At 43.3% G+C, this 19,219-nt stretch overlaps 1 protein-coding gene across 1 annotated transcript in view; it reads right to left on the bottom strand.

Annotated features, from left to right (window-relative positions):
- Positions 1-19,136, bottom strand: part of TMEFF2 (transmembrane protein with EGF like and two follistatin like domains 2) — a 136,784-nt gene extending 117,648 nt beyond the window's left edge. Inside the window, exons 1-4 of the mRNA XM_009277167.2 lie at positions 19,034-19,136; positions 18,059-18,168; positions 11,759-11,888; positions 8,901-8,927 (exon numbers count right to left, since the gene is read on the bottom strand). Of these exons, the coding sequence (XP_009275442.1) occupies positions 8,901-8,927; positions 11,759-11,888; positions 18,059-18,168; positions 19,034-19,136 (370 nt within the window). The remainder of the gene's footprint in view (positions 1-8,900; positions 8,928-11,758; positions 11,889-18,058; positions 18,169-19,033) is intronic.
- Between the last annotated feature and the right edge of the window lie 83 nt (positions 19,137-19,219).

The raw sequence follows: 19,219 nt of genomic DNA on the forward strand, positions 1-19,219 counted from the left end.
AGTTAAAGAAAAGCAAGGACATGAGCCTTGAGAGAGAGTTGGCAGTTTTCATCCCATTTGTTCTTTTTAAGATCTCATGAGAGCATCTAACAAAATCCTATGTCACGCCAAAAACAGTTCAAAGCAAGCGCATAGTGAATCAGCTTCTTCTATCACTAAACCACAGAATATATAACCATGAGATGCACGAGGATCTGAGAAGTTCTGGTCACTCCAAGACCGCCTCAGGCCCCACTTGTGCAAGACATCCACATTCAGAAAAAAACTTTAAAGTCAACGGCATTTAAGCATGTGATAAAAATTAAGCATGTGCTTGAACACATGCTTTTACCCCATGAAGTAAGTTGATGGTAGCAAGCGTGATAGAGCCATTTGAAAGCTTGAGAAGCATTTTTCTCCCCTGTGGAAGAACTCCCTGCATAGGAAAGCAAAATGATGGGTGTGCTGGTTTTGGCTGGGGTAGAGTTAATTTTCTCCATAGTAGCTGGTATGGGGCTATATCTTGGATTTGTGCTGGAAACACTGTTGATAACACAGGGATGTTTTCGTTACCGCTGAGCAGCGCTGAAACAGCGTCAAGGCCTTTTCTACTTCTCACACCACCGCACCAGCGAGTAGGCTGGGGGTGGACAAGAAGCTGGGAGGGGACACAGCTGACCCCAACTGACCAAAGGGGTATTCCATACCATATGATGTCATGCTCAGCATATAAAGCTGGGGGAAGGTTGGCCGGGGGCCACGACTCTGGTACTGGCTGGGCATCAGTCACTTGGTGGTGAGCAATTGTTTTAATTTGCATCACTTGCCTTTCTTGGGTTTTATTTCTCTCTGTTACTTTCCTTTTCATTACAATTTATTATTATTTTATTTCAGTTATTAAACTGTTCTTGTCTCAACCCACGAGTTTTCTCACTTTTACCCTTCTAATTCTCCTCCCCCATCCTGCTGGGGAAGCCGGGGGGAGTAAGCGAGTGGCTGTGTGGTGCTTAGTTGCCGGCTGGGGTTAAACCACGACAGTGGGCTAGATTCGCCGCTCACTGTCATCACGGCTAATCTCCAGTGACTCCACAGTTGTCACAGGGAAAATTAATCCAGGTTTACAGCTATGTAGCAGACAAATCTAGTCCACTACGTGTCTCTCTTGCTGCGTTTACAATAACAGACCAATAAATGAGTATTTGTGATCGGATACCTCCTTTTTAATCTGTTTGCTAGAGTATCATAGGATTTGTTTGCTGGTTTGATGACTTAGTTATTTGTGGATTTACAGATTGCACATGATTAGACAGCATATTTTGGATTTTTTTGCTCCGTTTTGATGTGGACAGGCAATTTTGACTTTTAAAGCAAAACCAGAGCATCCTCAGTTTTTTTTTTGATGTAGGCGAGTATCTTCCATTCACGGTCTCCTTGTGTAGCTCTGAACTACTTGAAAGAAGTGCTAAAAACCATAAAAGACTGGATAATTTAGGAAAGAGGCTATGAATGGACGTCATTCCTACTTCTCGCCTACAAAAGTCTGTGGATCTTTATGGCATCTTCTGTTCATTTTCTTGGGTTTTGCATGAATGGCTGAAAATCAGCCACAAATCATTCACTATGGGTCAACTCTTTCCCATGGTATTTCTCAGTGTTGATAGTCCACTTGAGGGGAGCTGTGCATTCACACCAAGAACACAGCAAGGACTTTGGCCCGTTCATTACAAAGCAAGCGCAGGGATAAAACACATCACTTTTAATGGGATTTTTGCATTCTAACTTCAAAAAATCCAAACCCAGTATCTCCCAGAGCGGTACTTTATGAATAACCCTGGAGAGCTTCAAGTCCACAGGAGTTGTGGGGATTTGCTGGAACATCTGAGTCAGGCAGGGTCGATTAGCTCAGTACGTAGCTCAAATGAGAGCCTGAGAGGAATCCAAAAGCTGATATTCCTGTCATTCCCATACCTTCCTAGGATTTCCAAAACCGCTAATGCTTCCTACCCAGCACAAAATGCCCGCGGTGGGGGCCTAAAAGTTCAGCACTTGTGAATGCCCAAGTGCTTCTCATCTAGTCAACAAAAAAATAGGAACTTCATCCTTTCCTAATTTTTAAAGGCCATGAAGAGATGTTAACTGCCTTTTTCCGACCTAACTCTTATATAGGTCAGATGTGCACCAGCCCTGAACTAAAAGTCATGTAATCATGTTAGGACAGTGAAGAGCCTGAGCTAATAAACCCAGCCTTTCAAAGAGCTTATTGGTTTGGGCTCGGTGCCATGCTGAGGTTAACAAGGTAAAAACCTGTTTAACAAAGGAGACGTATATTTGACCATTCACAGTGAGGTCAATCATTTAAGATTTAAACATTCCCTCCAGAGGTATTTACCCAGTCAGTGCACATTGCTTATAGTTGATTCTGTACCTTCTTTAAATTATACCTCCCAAATGAAATTAGAGTAGAAGCAGCTTTCCTATTGCCTTATTGAAGTTGATGATAGCACGTGGGGTCAGCAGATATTCTAAATTCACATGAGAGAAGCCTGTATCACCCATTACACCCAGGCAATGAAAAGACAGGATCTGTAGCTCAAAATACAAATTCCCTTTCTTTCAGAGGTTAAACTAGAATACTCCCAGTATTTTCCCATATATTGAGAATATGTGTGTGTGTGTTTATCAGCATTGCATTTTATACACTGCTTCATTCAAACCAATATACACTCCAGGTTCTACGGTGTATTTTGGCTCAAGTGTTATTGCTAGGACAGTGTTTACAGCAATATTCATTGTGTTCTGCATAACCCTGCCCATCAATCAACCTTGTAATAAAGCAGAAAGGGAAATCGGTGGAAAAGCAGCAGAGCTGCTGAATTCAAGTTAGTCATATAAAACCAGCATTGAGACAAGTACAAATGCAATTGGGTCAAAGTAGCTGTTTGCCTGTTGATTAAAGGGAGAAAAAAAAAAATATATATATATACACACATACATGTGCTGCATTACAGTTTACCTTAAAAAATAATTTAGGTTTCAAAGCATTAATTTTTTCCTCCCTATTTTCTCTGGCTTAGTGTTTCAAGATGACTGCTGCTCCACACAGATTTATAATATGTATGTGTTTACTCACATGTCTCTAAGCCAACAGGAAAGGCAGAGCAGAATTGCAAATCTATCATTAAATCTACATGTTGGTACCTACAAAGAGCTGCAGGACTTCAATTTTTCTGGATAACACTGAAGGGATAAACACAAAGAACAAACAAACAAAAAAGCCATTCTCATCCTTAAAATACACATGCAAAAAGAGAGACAGAAGGGAAAAAAAAAAAGGGTGGCTTGTAAGGTTGTTGATTTCCAGATGTGTCTACCAGTGGCAAATTAGGAATAACTTTAAGAACAGTATAATCTCCGATTCCTTCTGGATTACATATGGGTCTGCTGACAAACAGCGTGGTTCAAAAGACACAGCACTGGTTTGGTTCCGAAGCGGCATGTGTTATTCCCAATTCAGCCGCTGAATTGTAATGCAACTTCCAGCCTTTGCCCAACTTGGATATCCAGACTCTGCTTCACAGATTTTATTTTCTCCCTCACTGTGAAGAAGTGCCTCACAGTATCAGGGTGTACCACACTGGAGCCCTAATCTTATAATTAGCGCCTCTAGATGCTACTGTAAAATAAATGGTGATGATGATATTGATGAATTATGACTTGTTTTTTAATTCTGCTTTAGTCTAGATCATAAAGAATTAACATAAAAATCAAACTAGGATTAAGATCTGTGTACCCAGGGGCCCCATACAATTCCCACTGAAGTCAGTAGGACTTGAAGGGAAATTGAATGAGGCTCTGAAACTAATTCAATGTAGGTGTTTATGCACTGCCATGCTGGGGACCACAAAAACACCTAGTGCGATAGTCACCCACAGTAAATCCATTAGACTATGAATGCAAGCCAATCAACAGAGCTAAGAATACAGACAGTGCAGGGAGGGGAAAGAAGTGTTCAATGTAAAAAAGAAACCAAGGAGAGATGTTCTTAGCACATTAAGAGCTATAATGAAATACTGCATCTTGAGTTTGTCGCTGTTTGAAGGAAGCTAGGAAACGAGCAAGAATTCATTATGAAGCTGCTCAAGACCAAAACATGAATCATTGGGTTCTAAAAAAACCCAGTTGTCTAGAGAACAGCATAGATGAAAATGAATGGAATCTCTTTAAATTACTCTCTGTATAAACTCTTTCACATTCATTCTTTCTGCCATTGATTAGTATCTTTCTGGGATATGGGTTTTTAAATAATTCCACACCATACTCCCAGCTTCTGCAATCAAAACATAGAAACGGCTCTTGATTCTGCATTTTTAGTCTTCATTTACAGGGAAAAACGTCGTCTGCAGTAAGAAATTTGAACACCTACTGTTCTTACCCATTTACTGGATATCCCCAAAAGTGCATGCTGAAGGCTCAATAATCAAATAAGATTAAGATTCCCCCATCGCTTTACAAATAAGGGGACTTTTGTACACTACTGCTGCATAAAGGGAGATTAAATCACCTCTGGAAAGCCCTCAAGATCATTAAGGTGCTAAGAAGCTGGGACCTCTCTGATCCCAGCATCCTTGACAGTAACTCAGAAAACCCCAAATCCTAAGTAATAAATTGAGAAGACTTCTCTGCAAATCCAGGTAGGAACGCACAGAAGGGAAACGTGGCAGGCAAAACATGGCCTCTGGCTATAGTGTTCCTGCTCTATCCAATTTCCTGAGAAAATGAGGCTTGTGTGACCACACGGTGTGTTTGTGTACGTCTGTCCATTGCACCAACCCTTTTCCAGCAATTTCTGAAGCATCATCCAGTTGGCAGTGTTAGGTTTATGGTTGGACTCGATGAACTTAAAGGTCTTTTCCAACCTAAATGATTCTGTGATTCTATATTTTCACTTGACAAGAGCTCCATTGAGGGAGAAGCAGTACTGAGAGCTGAACTACTATCAGTCATAGGGGAAACCACCTCAGAGCAAGAAACTTGCTGTGTTCCAGGAACTGGAAAAACATTATGTCCTCTACCAGTTTGCAATTTGGGTTAATTCCTTATTAGATGTGTACGGTATCAGACCAAAGAAATCCAACCATGAGATACAACTCTGTTGAAAAGCTGGTTCCCTCATCTCACAGCTTGTGGAGTGATACACAAAAACACTAAGGGAACCCATGGGAGTAGTATGGAAGGGCTCCAGTAAGAAGCAACATCCTTTTCTACCTACAAGTGCTGAGAGGCAGAGATCGCTGCTGCTAAGGACAGTCCTCAGGAATTCAGACTGAAGCATCAGCCCTTATAGGTGCTTTCAAGTAGAAGTCCATCCGCTCTTTGTCTTTTTAACCAGAGAATCCTAATCCGTGCCCAGGAGGCATTGCTCAGCCTGCCTGTGCCCACAGCAGTCCCCCAGGGCTCCCAGCCTGAGTCTCCCTGGCTGCAAGGAACCTCCCAAAGACAGACCGCAACAGTCACACAAACCTGAACCTCACCAGTAAGTCTGCCACCTCTGAAAAACACAACATATATAGACGCAACACAGAGAAAACAGCAATGCCAGAGTGTTGCGCTAGCCTGTATCCCACCAGCACTCTGTCAGCAACAAGAAATGGGGCAAATCAGCAAGAGAATGGCTGTTCCTAAGAGCTCCCAACGTCCGAGATATCTCAGGTACCTCGCTGCAGACATACCCAGCACCTCTGACACCTACAGCATCCAGCACAGCACCATTCTGCTGATTTAGGCAGACGTATGGCCAGCTGGAAGGGTCCCTATGGCATTTTTTTTCCAAAAAAAAAGATACTGCATTAGTTAGCAGTTTGCTACCCAAGACTGCTTGAAGAAGCGTAAGAAAGGAAAACTTCCATAAAAACAGAAAACACACAAGATTGAGAAGCTTGAGGTCTTAGGCATAGAAAAACATCCCACTCATGATTGTTGAAGTGGATTTTACAAGACTTACTGTGATGACATCCAAAATTTATTACAGCTTTTACAACAAGACCGTGTCTAGTAAAGAGTGATGTAGTGACAACATTTACTTGGCTGGATTTAGCTTCTTAGGGCACATAAATATACTTTTGTACTTTAAGAACAGCCATAGCTGCCTACTAAATCTTGAATAATACAAGGCAGCTTTGTAGACCTTTAAACACAAGCACCAACTTGGTTCTGTCTCCTTCACAGATCTGCTTCCTTACTATCTGCCCAGTCAGTCTCCAAGGCCCTGTTCTGCTCATCTTTTGCAAACCTCAGCTTTTAAAATTAAACTGTTTAGAAATCATGCTTTTAAATTCCTATGTTTTTCAGTATGGAATTCATTACTTTTAGAAAGTGGCCAAGTTTGTTTTCCTACCGCCCCCAGTTCTAAACCAAACTGGAAATCTTATCTGTTTTCCTTGGTACATACATGATGAATTTTGCACTACTTTTTTAATTTGAAAACTGATTTAATTTTAAAAACTGATTTATTGACCATATCCATGAAAACCCTATCATAAATATAAATTAAATTGTAGATTTCTGTTAAGCACTGAATAAGGAATTTCTTTGGTCTAACAGTTTAAAAAGGCAATTTAAAAAGACATTAGAGTAAAATAGGAATAACTGGACAAAACTTTTGAAAACAAATAGCAATATTTTAGGTTGTGGTTTCTTGGGAGCCAGATTTGAAGCATCTTAAAGTGTCCTGATTTCCAGAAAACAGCCCGAGTCCAATATCGGAAAATTAGGTCCCTTGCAAGTGCCTCATGCTCATGTTGTTGACCACTTCACAGGTAAAAATAATACTTTACCTACACATTGTGCTCTCTAATATACTGGTTACCAAAACTACATGAGGACTAGGTGATATTTTACCAAATAATGGCACTGTATTTGAAAAACCTGAATCCAGCCAGGACCAGCCATAAAACTGGGTAAGAGCCCAGACATGCTGTCTGTGTCTTATGCAGAAAGCTGGCTCAGCTCCTGGTGGCTGCCCCAGCCGCAGGAGCCCAGCAGCATCCCAGCCTGATGCTGACCTTGCCCACCCCCTGCCATGGGGCTCCTAGAGTTTACTCAGGGGGCTTGGGCAGAAATGAGGGTAACTCTTAAGAACAACCTTCCATAGCCACCCAAACTAGCCCTGGCCCTCCCAGCCCCCAGAGAAGCCTGACGGCTCAAAGTCCAGATGGAGATTGGTGACGAGTGGCATCCCACAGGTATTGGAACTGGTACTGTTTAATATCTTCATCAATGACATAAACAGTGGGATCGAGTGCACCCTCAGCAAGTTTGCAGATGACACCAAGTGAATGGTGGGGTTGACACGCCAGAGGGACAGGATGCCATCCAGAGGGACCTGGACAAGCTCGAGAAGTGGGCCTGTGTGAACCTCATGAGATTTAACAAGGCCAAGTGCAAGGTCCTGCACCTGGGTCGGGGCAACCCCCGGTATCAATACAGGCTGGGGGATGAAGGGATTGAGAGCAGCCCTGCCGAGAAGGACTTGGGGGTACTGGTGGATGAAAAGCTGGACATGAGCCAGCAATGTGCGCTCGCAGCCCAGAAGGCCAATCGTGTCCTGGGCTGCATCAAAAGAAGCGTGGCCAGCAGGTGGAGGGAGGTGATTCTGCCCCTCTGCTCTGCTCTGGTGAGACCCCACCTGGAGTCCTGCGTCCAGCTCTGGAGCCCTCAGCATAAGAAAGACACGGACCTGTTGGAGCGGGTCCAGAGGAGGGCCATGAAAATGATCAGGGGGATGGAACACCTCTCCTGTGAAGAAAGGCTGAGAGAGTTGGGGTTGTTCAGCCTGGAGGAGAGAAGGCTTTGGGGAGACCTTCTTGCAGCCTATCAGTACTTAAAGGGGGCTTATAAAAAAGATGGCGGCAAACTTTTGAGCAGGGCCTGTTGTGACAGGACAAGGGGGAATGGCTTTAAACTAAAGGGGGGTAGATTTAGACTAGATAGAAGGAAGACATTTTTTACGCTGAGGGTGGTGAAGCACTGGCACAGGTTGCCCTGAGAGGTGGCGGATGTCCCATCCCTGGAAACATTCAAGGTCAGGTTGGACGGGGCTCTGAGCAACCTGATCTAGTTGAAGATGTCCCTGCCCACGGCAGGGGGGTTGGACTAGATGACCTTTAGAGGTCCCTTCCAACCCAAACTATTCTATGATTCTATGACCCACCAGCCCCACCATGCAAGTAGCTCCTAAAAGTCACATTCCCTGCCCCGAGGCAGGGCACACCCAACACTTATAGTTCTGAGAAGGATCAGTCACAAGCCCTAGGACCAGTGTTAAACAAGCAAACCCATAAATGACTGCACCTAAGAAAAAAAAACAGCCCTCAACTTAAATGCAAGTTTGCCTACATTTTACAGTATCCTCTGTATGCAGCAAAGGGTTTAGACTATTTCCGTGTTCATTTTTGCTGCTGCTGTTCTTATAAAAACACATTGTTCTTTCCCTGTGACATTTCTTCATATCGTTGAAAGAATGCTCTCCCTTACCACAAAATATTTGGCTTGAATCCTCCAGTGAGGAGGAGCCAAGGGTTCGGCTCATGTTTTAAAAACAAAAGAAATATTACTCTAAACATAAAACAAATTAATGCAACTGTAACAGTAGATGGAGATAGAGCTCCTAGCACAACCCATGAATAATTCCAAGTCCTATTGGAAGTAACACAGCTTTCTGAATTTCCCTAGAAAACAGCATGTCATTATTAGGTTCCAGCTTGACTAAAATGCTAAATGTCACTTTTTTCAGAGAAAAAGCTAAACAAAAGACAGTATGTAGTGTAACAACTAAACTGCAAAGCATATCCACTTACAATCTGAAATTGTGAAAGACAATGTATGTACACATAAGCACAGAGATATTAAAAGATGGCTCTTACCTCCATCCCCAGATCCTGAGCCAGCATCTGAGAAAAGAACAGAAAGAAATTTATATTCATGTGCTACAGTATGTCCTGTAAGCATGCAAAGCAAGACTGTTCAGTTAAGTGTATTACAGCGTACCTTACGTTTGATGTCATCCCTGGGTAAATTATAGAGATCTAATCTGAACGTAGTTCACTCAAGCCATCTTCCTCATGTCTCAACTCTTTTTCTTTAAAGTCTCTATATCAGATTAAAATAACGTAAGCCCTGGAGTGCTGTAACATCCTCATAAGCCTCTGCCTCGTTTTGTTGTACTGGGACTGATAAAGCTTTGTTCCCAACAGTTGTGCAAAGTTACTTCACTTGGCCACTGCTAAACCCTCACCATCAAAAAGAATTTTTTAAACCCATTTGTTTGAGGCCAGACCAATTGGAAATTCATGTCATTATCTTACAAAACAGTGACATCTCATCAGATCATAACTAGGTGGAATAAACCATTGAAGTTATTATTATTCAAAGTCTTTAGATAAACAATTACAATGCCATTTTTCTTGAGGTCATTGCTGAGTTTCAAAATTGAGTGCTTTATCTTTATTTTTCCTCTGCTCGATGTTTTGTTGGCTGGAATGACGAGAGTCACAAATTTAGAAAGTGCAATATCACGAAATTGCCAAGCCTGGAGCTTCATTACAAAACTTTCTAAGCAAGGCAAAGCACAGAAATGCACACGCGTGTAGGGTTACCAAAAATAATCCATAAGAGGAGTTTCTTTTTCAGGGAAGGGAGGGAGGTTGTCATCCCATCTTCCCCCTTAGTGGAGGGGTTATCCATTTATCAGCATCAAGATTAATAGAATGAGTTTGGAAAGGCTGCTTTGGGATCCAATTACCCTATGAACTGTTAGATCTAATTTACTTACAGCAAGGTCTGGTGGAACTGAACTGGCTTGTACGTGCCATCATTGCTCAAAGTTAAAAAAAGGAAAACCTTTATTTAAATAAACCTGTCACAAGAATGGCTTAAAATGGTAGATTTACACAGCAAGACTGCATAGGACAGATGCAAAAGGGGGCTGGAAAAGAACCGAAAATGATGGTGTTTTCCCAGTGACCATCTCCTGCATTTTCCTGATTTGATTTTCTGTCCTGATGCTCTTTCCCAAATAAGCTACTGAGGAAAGAAAAGTGTCTTCATTACAATGCCCTCATGGCTCTGGGAAGCACTGCTTTCCAGGTGTGCCAGGTCTCCCCAGCACAGAGAAAGAAATGAACGCCTGCTATCACCTGCCTCCCGCAATGAACTACCATATTCTCTGGCTCTTTAGAGGAAAATGACCTCGTGTCTCTCCTCCTGCCCCTACTCTTCGATGCCCAGACCCCTGCCGGTGACGGCCAGGAGGGCTGCTTGCTGCCGGACCTCCCAGCAGCCCAGATCTCTGCTGGGGGGTCCTGCGTACTCTCTCTCTGCCCCATCCCACAGGGAAAACCTGAGGTACACAGCTGCTCCCTTCTCCACTGAGCCTCCTCCTTGGGAGAAGGAAAAAGACGCCAAATGATCAAGACTTCAGGAAAGCCCTTTTTTTTTTTTTTCCTTTCTGTTTCTGAAATCCACAAAGTGTTTCAGAGAGAACGCTTCCAACACAGCCGTTGCCAGTAGGCAAGCAAGTTTAAGGAAAGATGTAGCAATGCACTAAAATTACCCCTTTAATCAAAAAGTTTGAACCAAAAAAGACCAGTTGCTGTGTTGAGAGAATTTACTAAGTTGAACAAATCCTACGCCACAATAGGCTTTGCCAGCCTGAGCTCTGTTTAATACCAATTTATAGACAAAAAAATTGCAGCATATGTTTTTTTCCTCTTGAAAATTGTCAGTTAACAGCTTCAGAGAAGAACAACATTTCCAGGGAAAGAAGTTTATTTTCTCTCAGGTGTACAAAACACAAAATTACGGCACTGCAAAAAGTTTGTCTAATGCACTTTTTATTGACTCCTCCATCCTCAGCCAAGAAAAAATTCTGCTTTAAGTTTAAAGAACTCTCTCAAGAACAAAGACTTACTCCTCCTGCTCTTTTCAAGTTAACTTCACTGCCCACCTCTAACAGATACTGAGCACAAAAGAAAAACATCAAGAACTCCTGCACATAAGCAATTCAGTTTTCCTGACTGATTTTGCTCATTCACCTTTCTAGCTGTTTCATAAAAGCAGAGATACAAATAGCTCACGATGCTCAGAGTTAAGCAAAGATGTCTCAAATGTCAGTCAGTTTTCACATACGCTCTTTAATGAATTCTTCCAACAAGTCCAGAAAAAAACCCCTGTTGCACAGACTTGTTTGTTAAGTGTTTTGGGCCAAATCTTCAGCTGGTATAAATTGGCAGGGCTCATTACAACCAGTGATCTGCTGAATCATGCCAGCTGGGAATCTGGCCCTACATGCGTAAGGGAAAACCTAAGAAACTAGATTGCAGGCAATAACGCTCCAGTTCTACCCCTCCAGATTATGGAGAGGTTCGTGGTAATCCAGATGCCCATTTATCAGACATCTGCTCGTTTAATCTGCTTCCAGTTACTTGTTGTAACAGCTCACAAGTGTACAAAGCACACAAGATACTTGTATTAAAAAAAGAAATCAACTTCTGTGCCGCACTCTGCAAAACAGTGTCAAGGGTATACTGTATCATAGACTGTGAGCCTATACTGTTAGTTACTTAAAAGGGAAGGATGGCAGCAACTGCTCATGCCTAAGACTGCAAAAAATTAACCCATAACGAATTCAGAGCAGGGATTCAAATGGATTTTGCCATCCACAGGTTATTTTATTCAGAGGCATGGCAAGGTCCACAGGCAGCCTGGATTGCATTATACATACCAGTCGCACACGATCCTTCGGACACCAGGAGTATTTCGCTCTGCTGCTTGCAGGCAGCCTGTTTCAAGTAGCATTCGTTCTGGTAGGTGTCGCCGTTGGAGCCGCACACGGGCACGTAGTCATTGTTACACTGATAGGAATGGACAGAAAGCAGCAGCATTAGTCACACAAGTGGGGTGGCACAGCATCCCTTTGGGTGCCCCCCCGTCCCCTTCCAGTATTAAAACCCTGGGAAAACAACAGAGAGGGAGACACTGACCCTCCTCTTCACCTTTACAGCTACCAGGGGAGAGGGAGGGGGTATTTTGAAAAAGACAAAAGGCAGAGGAGCATAAACCAGACTTGAACAGGTTAGGGAAAAGATAATCTGAATGGGCAAAGTGTTCAATAAGTGCTCCCAGAGAGGCCTCTCTCTGTGAGAACGAGGTGGGGGCATTCCCAGGGAAGGAATATAGGCAGGGCAAACGGCTCCTCGCATCTGCAATAGCGGCTCATGTGTTTCCATTGGATGGCTACAGACAAATTGTAATGAACGGGCTCGCTTTTCCCCTCCTCCTGCACATACATACCGTCACTGCTACAGAGACAGTCGTTTGCATACACAGAAGTGTCCGCCTGTGTGTATATAACTCTCTATTTAAGTACTTAGCTATAATTAGAACTGATTGGACAGAGGGAAATTATTTCTGAGAGACCTATGATCAAAACCCATCCCTCTTTCTGCAGAGACATGTCTGTTCCCAGCAAGCTGTGGCCGGGATGCTCTGTGAAGGTCCAAGCTCTCCCCGTGGCGGCCAGCGGGCAGGAGCAGCAGCACCGCAGCGAGCTCAGCCAGTGCGCCAAAGAGCAAGAAGTCACTCACACCACACACCCCTCCTGCGGCTCAAACTCCTGCTCAGGTCTGCAAACTACCTGCTTTGTTCCCTCTACCACTAAAAGACAGCTTTGCCCTCTCTTGTTCATTTTAATAAAAATAATTCCATTTTATATTGAAAATTGGGCAACCTACCGGGTGCAGTTATCATAAGATAATCACACTCTGAGGCTTAGAAATACTTGGATGTACCCTGTACATGGTAATTATACCAGGGATATGATTATCTCATGATTACCGTACTCCTGGTATGCCTCATTGTTTAATTATAACAAATGGAATGATCACAATTATTATTTACAAATGCTCACCTCTGCTTAAATCCAAGTAAAAATTAAAAAGAAATCATACTTCCTATTTAACTGTATTATGCCACAAAGTGTCTGAGGTGTGTTCGCCAGGCACAACGTAAAATACAGAACTGAAATTCCAGGGATATAAACATTAAACATGCTTCAAAGTGAATGACTACAGAAGTGATTAACACAAACAATTGCATAGATTGCATTAATTGCAGGCCTCCATACAGAGCAGCTGCCAAGAAATTATTCATAGTTGGTCAGAGTGACATTTTGATTGGGCCAAATCAAATGACATTTTCCTTATGCATTGTATTTTCTTAAATCTTTCCAAGCTGCTGCCCACCCCCAGCGCTCTCTTCCCTTGGAACAAGAAAGAAAACCAGCAGCCACAACAGTAGAAATCCTCTCTTTCTGCTCCTAACAAAGGGCTCCTCCATGCAGAGATTTTAAACACTTGATTAAAAAGTGTTTCTACGCTATTTTCACCATTATGTTCCAAATCTGAGCAATGTTTCAAGCAGAAAATGCCAGCTTCATCCAGAAGCTCAACAGCAATTGCTAGAGGCTGATCTGGAATACTTAGTCAGGACAATTAACACAATCATGCAAATTTTTTAAAGCACGAAGGATCAAATCATGCTTGCTTTAGACATACTATCTGCTTGTCACCCATGGGACTTTTTGCCAGAGAAATCTGTGCAGAATTTGGCCCAAAGTATCTCAACAGGCTCTGTTACATCTAGAAACAATGTTGGATCCTGTTCCCAAGACACACGGTGGCAAACTCTCTGCTGGTTTCGCCCAGGGCAAGAGACGATCTTTTACGCTGACTCAGCTGCAAATCTGAAAGGCCAGACAGCTCTACATTAACAGCATACAGCATCAAGAGTGAAGTCATGATCCACAGAAACGAGTGACAGAGCTGCTATGAGCTAGGCTGGAACTTCTTCCAAAGCTTGGCAATTTTGAAATACGTTTGAGAGACACCAGGGCTCTAGGAAGGATTAACTCTCCTGGCAGAAGTTTCCCCATCTCTCCTGTGGCTCCTGCCACACTCAAGCTTGGCTTCGGCCAGCAGAGGTAGAGGGTACTCCATGACGAGCACCGGTGATGCAACCTTTTCTTTCTCAAACTGTGCTGGTCAAAGATGTTTTTCATCTTGCGCCCACTCTTCCCACCACCACCTTTGGACAACTAGTATTCAGATGGAAAAAGCCACAAGGAACAAAAGAAGTGAGATCTTCCAGATGGATATGGATTTGGCTACCACCTTTGGACAACTAGTATTCAGATGGAAAAGGCAGGAGCCACAAGGAACAAAAGAAGTGAGATCTTCCAGATGGATCCTGCCTTGGCTTTGAGCTGGGATGGGTCAGAAAGCCACCAGGAAATGATAGTGGAAGTTACACAGGAAAGAAAACAAGACCACCGATGAGAAGGTTGTGATGTTAGTCACCAGGTTACTTCTAACCCGCTAGAGCTAGACTCTTGTACTTGACCACGTTGAATCCAGTACTCGCAGCTTTTCACCATCATAAAATACTTCTTGCTAGTACTGGAAAATATTAGACGTTGACTGTCAGTTTCCTCAGTCTAGTGGCACATTTTTGGCATTGGTTTAGGGCTCAATAGACCAAGCCCTAGGTGTGGGAATGATTCTCCATCCCCCAGGTAAGGACTGATCAAGCACTCCACAAAATCCATGGCAAAGCTCCCACTAAACCCAGCAGCATAGCACCATACTGTTCACTTCTTTCCTATGCATGCACTTTTTTTAAAATACAGCTGTCGAGCAGGGAAACGGACGTATCCAATTCAGCCAAGTATCAGTCAAAGGCTGCCTTCCTCAGCACTAGCAGCCTCAAGTGCCCACTATCACAGCCAGGGAAAAACCAGCTTTGCAAGCATTGGGGTCAGTGCTGGGCACTGAAAGCGTAAGGTTTGTTTTCTAAAGAAAATGGTAACTTGTGTAACTCCTCCTCCTGGTAACACTGTTATAAGTTTGACCTTCTCCTACTCTCATAGATTAACTACTCCCAAATGCCACCTGCCTCTTGAACCAAGTATCACAAAAATACATTCCGGAAATATAACATAAAGCTGCAAGTTAGCCAGGTGACGTTCCAGCTCCACAAACACTGAAACATGTAAGGAATTCAACACGCATGAAAACAGGACACCTTCCTCACATAAAAAACAGTGAACGTCCACAGTCTTGGTGACTAAAGAGAAAAGACATGCAACATTGATGGAAATAACCTGGTATGTTTTTGGATATGTTCATGAAATCCAAGCGGGAAGAGAACCCAGGCTGCCAGACCTGTGGCTTTGGACAGACTGGAGTACAGACCCCAGCGAGCCACGTCTCCAACCACATGCCTGCTGGCACAGCTCTGCACCTCCTGGTGGACCCGTTGAGTTTGCTCTGTGCAGGGAGGGAAGGGGTCGTGGTTTCTCCCATGCTCAGCCCCACTGCTGGAGCCCGCACTGGCCCAGTGCCTTCCCTCCCTGCAGGCACCAAGGTCTGGGCTTGCCCTGAGCGGGGGACGGGTCTGCATTTACTGATCAGAGTGGGACATGGTGTTTTCCAATGCAATACACATCTCATCGTGAGGAGTCAGTGAATGGGCTATCATTGTGCAGTAGAGCACAACAAGAGAGCCAACCAATATGAATCCCTTTCTTAGCACATGCCTGCTGGCTCTCCAGGGATGGAAGCCTAACTCAGGTGTTCCAGAGCAGTCTGATCATATCCACCCTTTCAAATAAAAATAAATTAATTTTAACTCCACTTGGACAGACATGATGCATCTGTGATTCTGGTTTGAAAAAACCCAAACCAAGATTGCAGCAGCCCTGCTCACCACTTCTGCCTCCCCCAGCCCCTCAAGACACAGGCTGGCCAGCCCAAGACTTTTCAACAGTAGGGAGGCAAAATTAGCTGTCGTCCTTGTCTATTCCCTCAAGCTGCAATTAAAGCCCCTGGCAAATTCTGGAGAAAACATAAAAAGTAATTATAGTGATGAGGAGTCTGCTATTGATTTGCTCACTATCACCCCAGAGGGCTGTCACTGAAACAGGGGACGTGAATTCTGATGGAGGACCCCCTTACTCATGACATAAATTACCTGGCCAGCTCTGCCTTACTCGGCCAGCCTCAGACACCACACTAGAAATTAATTTTCTACTCTGGTGGCATATCTTTTTGGCTTGTCACATTGTCCACTGATGTTACAAAAGAAACTAACATTCCCCCAAGCTCTGCCTATATCAAAGCAGACGCGTTTGACTACAGAAGCCCTCAGCACCGCACCACCCTTCGCAGCGCTGGCACAGGATCAGCCACAGGTAATTTGCCCTCCAAGGTCACAGTCAGCCCTGCGGCTCCACAGAGGGCTCAAATCAAGACAAAGAGCTCCGAGTGTTTACAGGGCCTGATCCAAAGGCCACTGAAACCAAAGATTACTGCTGATTTTCACCCCATTGCCCAACTCATTCTTCCGATCTCATTTACATATTCATATACCAATTATCTGATTTCCTTAAATCTGTTTCAACTGCCCCCTACAGAACTGCTCAACTCAGCATATATATAGCATTCACCTCTCAAAGAGGAGACAACACAGCCCAGAGAGGTTTACTTAGCTCCATTTACCCTGAATCACCAGGGACCAGCATCCTGCCTTGGGAAAACAGCGTTCCCGATGCCTTCTTCCCTGCCTATAGCAACACCTGAGTTTGCTCCTTCTAGGCTATGAGTCCACTGCTTTATGCCAAATGGCAACACCAAACTGGGACCAAAGACAAGACCCAAGCGCCCTCTGTGGCTGCTCTAAGTTCCCAATGCTCGTGGCACAACATCTGCCCTAGCTTACCACCAGGCAATGGGACAAGTCACAGACATTTCACTGCATTACAGATTTTTCTTAGAAAGAGAAAACAGATCAACCCTTAAATCACTGCACATGCTGAGCCAAGGCAAATGCTCGAAACAGCATTCTTGCATTGAGTTTTTGATTGCATGCAAACTAGAAAAGGAAAAAAGAAAACCCCATGGTCAATATGAAGTCTCTCCCAACATGGGAAACACAAGCACTTCAGCTAACAACTGTCTTGTTCTTATTACAGAAAATTCCTTCTTTGTTTTAAATGAAGGAATTTATCACTTGGTTTTTTTTCTCTGAAGACACATTTGGCTCTAGAAATATAAACGATACTTGCCATGCTTCAAAGCGAATAGTCTATCAAAGCTCAATAATAAATTAATCATTACAGATGTGCATGATCTTGAACTATTTGGCCTGCTCTGCTGTAAACACTCAAATCAGTGTTACAAGTTCCACAACTTCACAGATCCACATTAAAATGCAAGAAACCACAGGGGCATAAATGTACATACAACACGTGCTGGTACATGCTTAAAACTCCTTGAATTTGTTCAGTTTTTATTCAGGTCATTATGTAAAGCACAGCTGTTTTGTGAGTTAGCTAAAACATATTAAATGGAATCCTTCATAATGAAATCGTCTGACTTTGAGAATGCCTGAGGTTTAGATGTAGCTGCAAGAGGGAGAGAGAAAAAACAGAAAGAAAAGCCCCTACTGCTCAGTAATAGGTCCCCTAAAACTACATAAAAGCTAAAGGAAGTTCATGATTTTGGAACAGAGGGATTGCTCCTTAATCTGATCAGCTGGGCAGATAAACAGGCAGCAGCATTGTCACTATGCAGCCCTTCCTGAAAATATTGCATAAGCACATTACAGATCCATTTCTTTAACTAGATCAGAACTCCGAATACAATAAGCCATGATCTGTATCAGAAATGAATTTAGAAAGGACTCTAAATCCTTGTTAAAAGGGCAGAGATGAAAAAACAGAAACGCACAACCTGAAACTGCAGACCCGAAAGGACATTTAAAGCCACAGCATCTGCATTTTCCCAGAGAAACTTATGTCTTCTTGACACCAGTTGGTTCTCCTGCCAGCTTTCATACATGCTGCCAGGTTTTCCCTCTAACTTCTCTGCACGCAGAGAAATAAATTGCCAAGTGATAGGTTATAAAGGGAGATTCTTGATTTGTATTCTCATTAGTGAATTAGAGAATGAAATATCAATCTTCTTACCTTGAACTGACAGACACAAGTCACACTGTCTCCAATCCTTAAACACTCCCCATCAAATTTACAGGTATTGGTGTCGCAGAGAAAGAGATCGTTTTCTCTATCATCGTAACCTCAAATGTAAAGAGGAAAAAAAAAAAAAAGATGTCAGCTTTGGTCTAGCAAGAGGAACAATACGGGATGATTCCATTTTAATGCACACAGTACAATAACCTTGTCGATGAAACAACAGAATCCAGATTTTCTTTTGTCCTTCCCTGTCCTCAGTTTTCCACTTTTTCTCTTGTTTCTCCCTCGGTCTTTCTCTTAGTTCTTATTCCCCACTACCTCACTTTTTTTTTTTTCTATTTCACAGACTCTGTTTCCTCAAAAGTCACCCAGTAATTACGCTATTTCATGGCTCTGGGTTGGAAATGTCATCAACTTATCCCCATCCTATCGCAAATCTGTTGGACAAAAGTCCAAATTGGAATTTCTCCAGCCCATGATGCAACAAAGCTCCCAATAATAAAGACAAACAGGCTGTGTGTTTTCCGTGATGGTCTGCCTGATCCCAATGAAGATTGATCACCTCTAAGTTAACAGGAGAAGTGCCAGGTTCCCCACGAGCCGCTGAGTGAACCTAGCTCTTTGCCTTTATTTTCTCCAGGAAAAAACAACAGATCCGACTGAAGATTCGGTTCACGAATAAAAGCATGAATTTCAGATTGCACTAGCTTACTTCCCACTCCAACAGCGTGCAGCAAGGTATTAAACAAAACAGCTACATCAGACTCCAAACCCATTAAGATCTAAATCCATCGATTTTTTTTAAAAAACATCCCAGTGCTCTTAACCATATCGCTACATGTTTAAAATTAAGAGCTTACAGTGGAAATTCCCCCCCGATCTAACATATTACGTGCGATGCACGCGTTACCCCAAGTAACGCTCTTTCCCCGAGAAGGCTATTACAGTCTAATTTCAGAACTACTTTACGTATCGGAGAAGGGCCGGCTGCTGACCTATATAGGAAACTCATTATAAAGGTCAGCCGGACTTTAAGGAACAGGCACCGGGTTCCCGGTGTCGCGGCGCCCATACCCCGATTCGCTCTCAATTCGGTGCGCACGGAAACAGCCGCCCGCAGGATGCGCACACACGGCCCGTCGCCCCGCTCCCCCG

The sequence above is a fragment of the Aptenodytes forsteri genome, unplaced genomic scaffold, assembly GCF_000699145.1.
Source record: "Aptenodytes forsteri isolate BGI_AS27 unplaced genomic scaffold, ASM69914v1 Scaffold145, whole genome shotgun sequence".
Lineage (NCBI taxonomy): Eukaryota > Metazoa > Chordata > Aves > Sphenisciformes > Spheniscidae > Aptenodytes > Aptenodytes forsteri.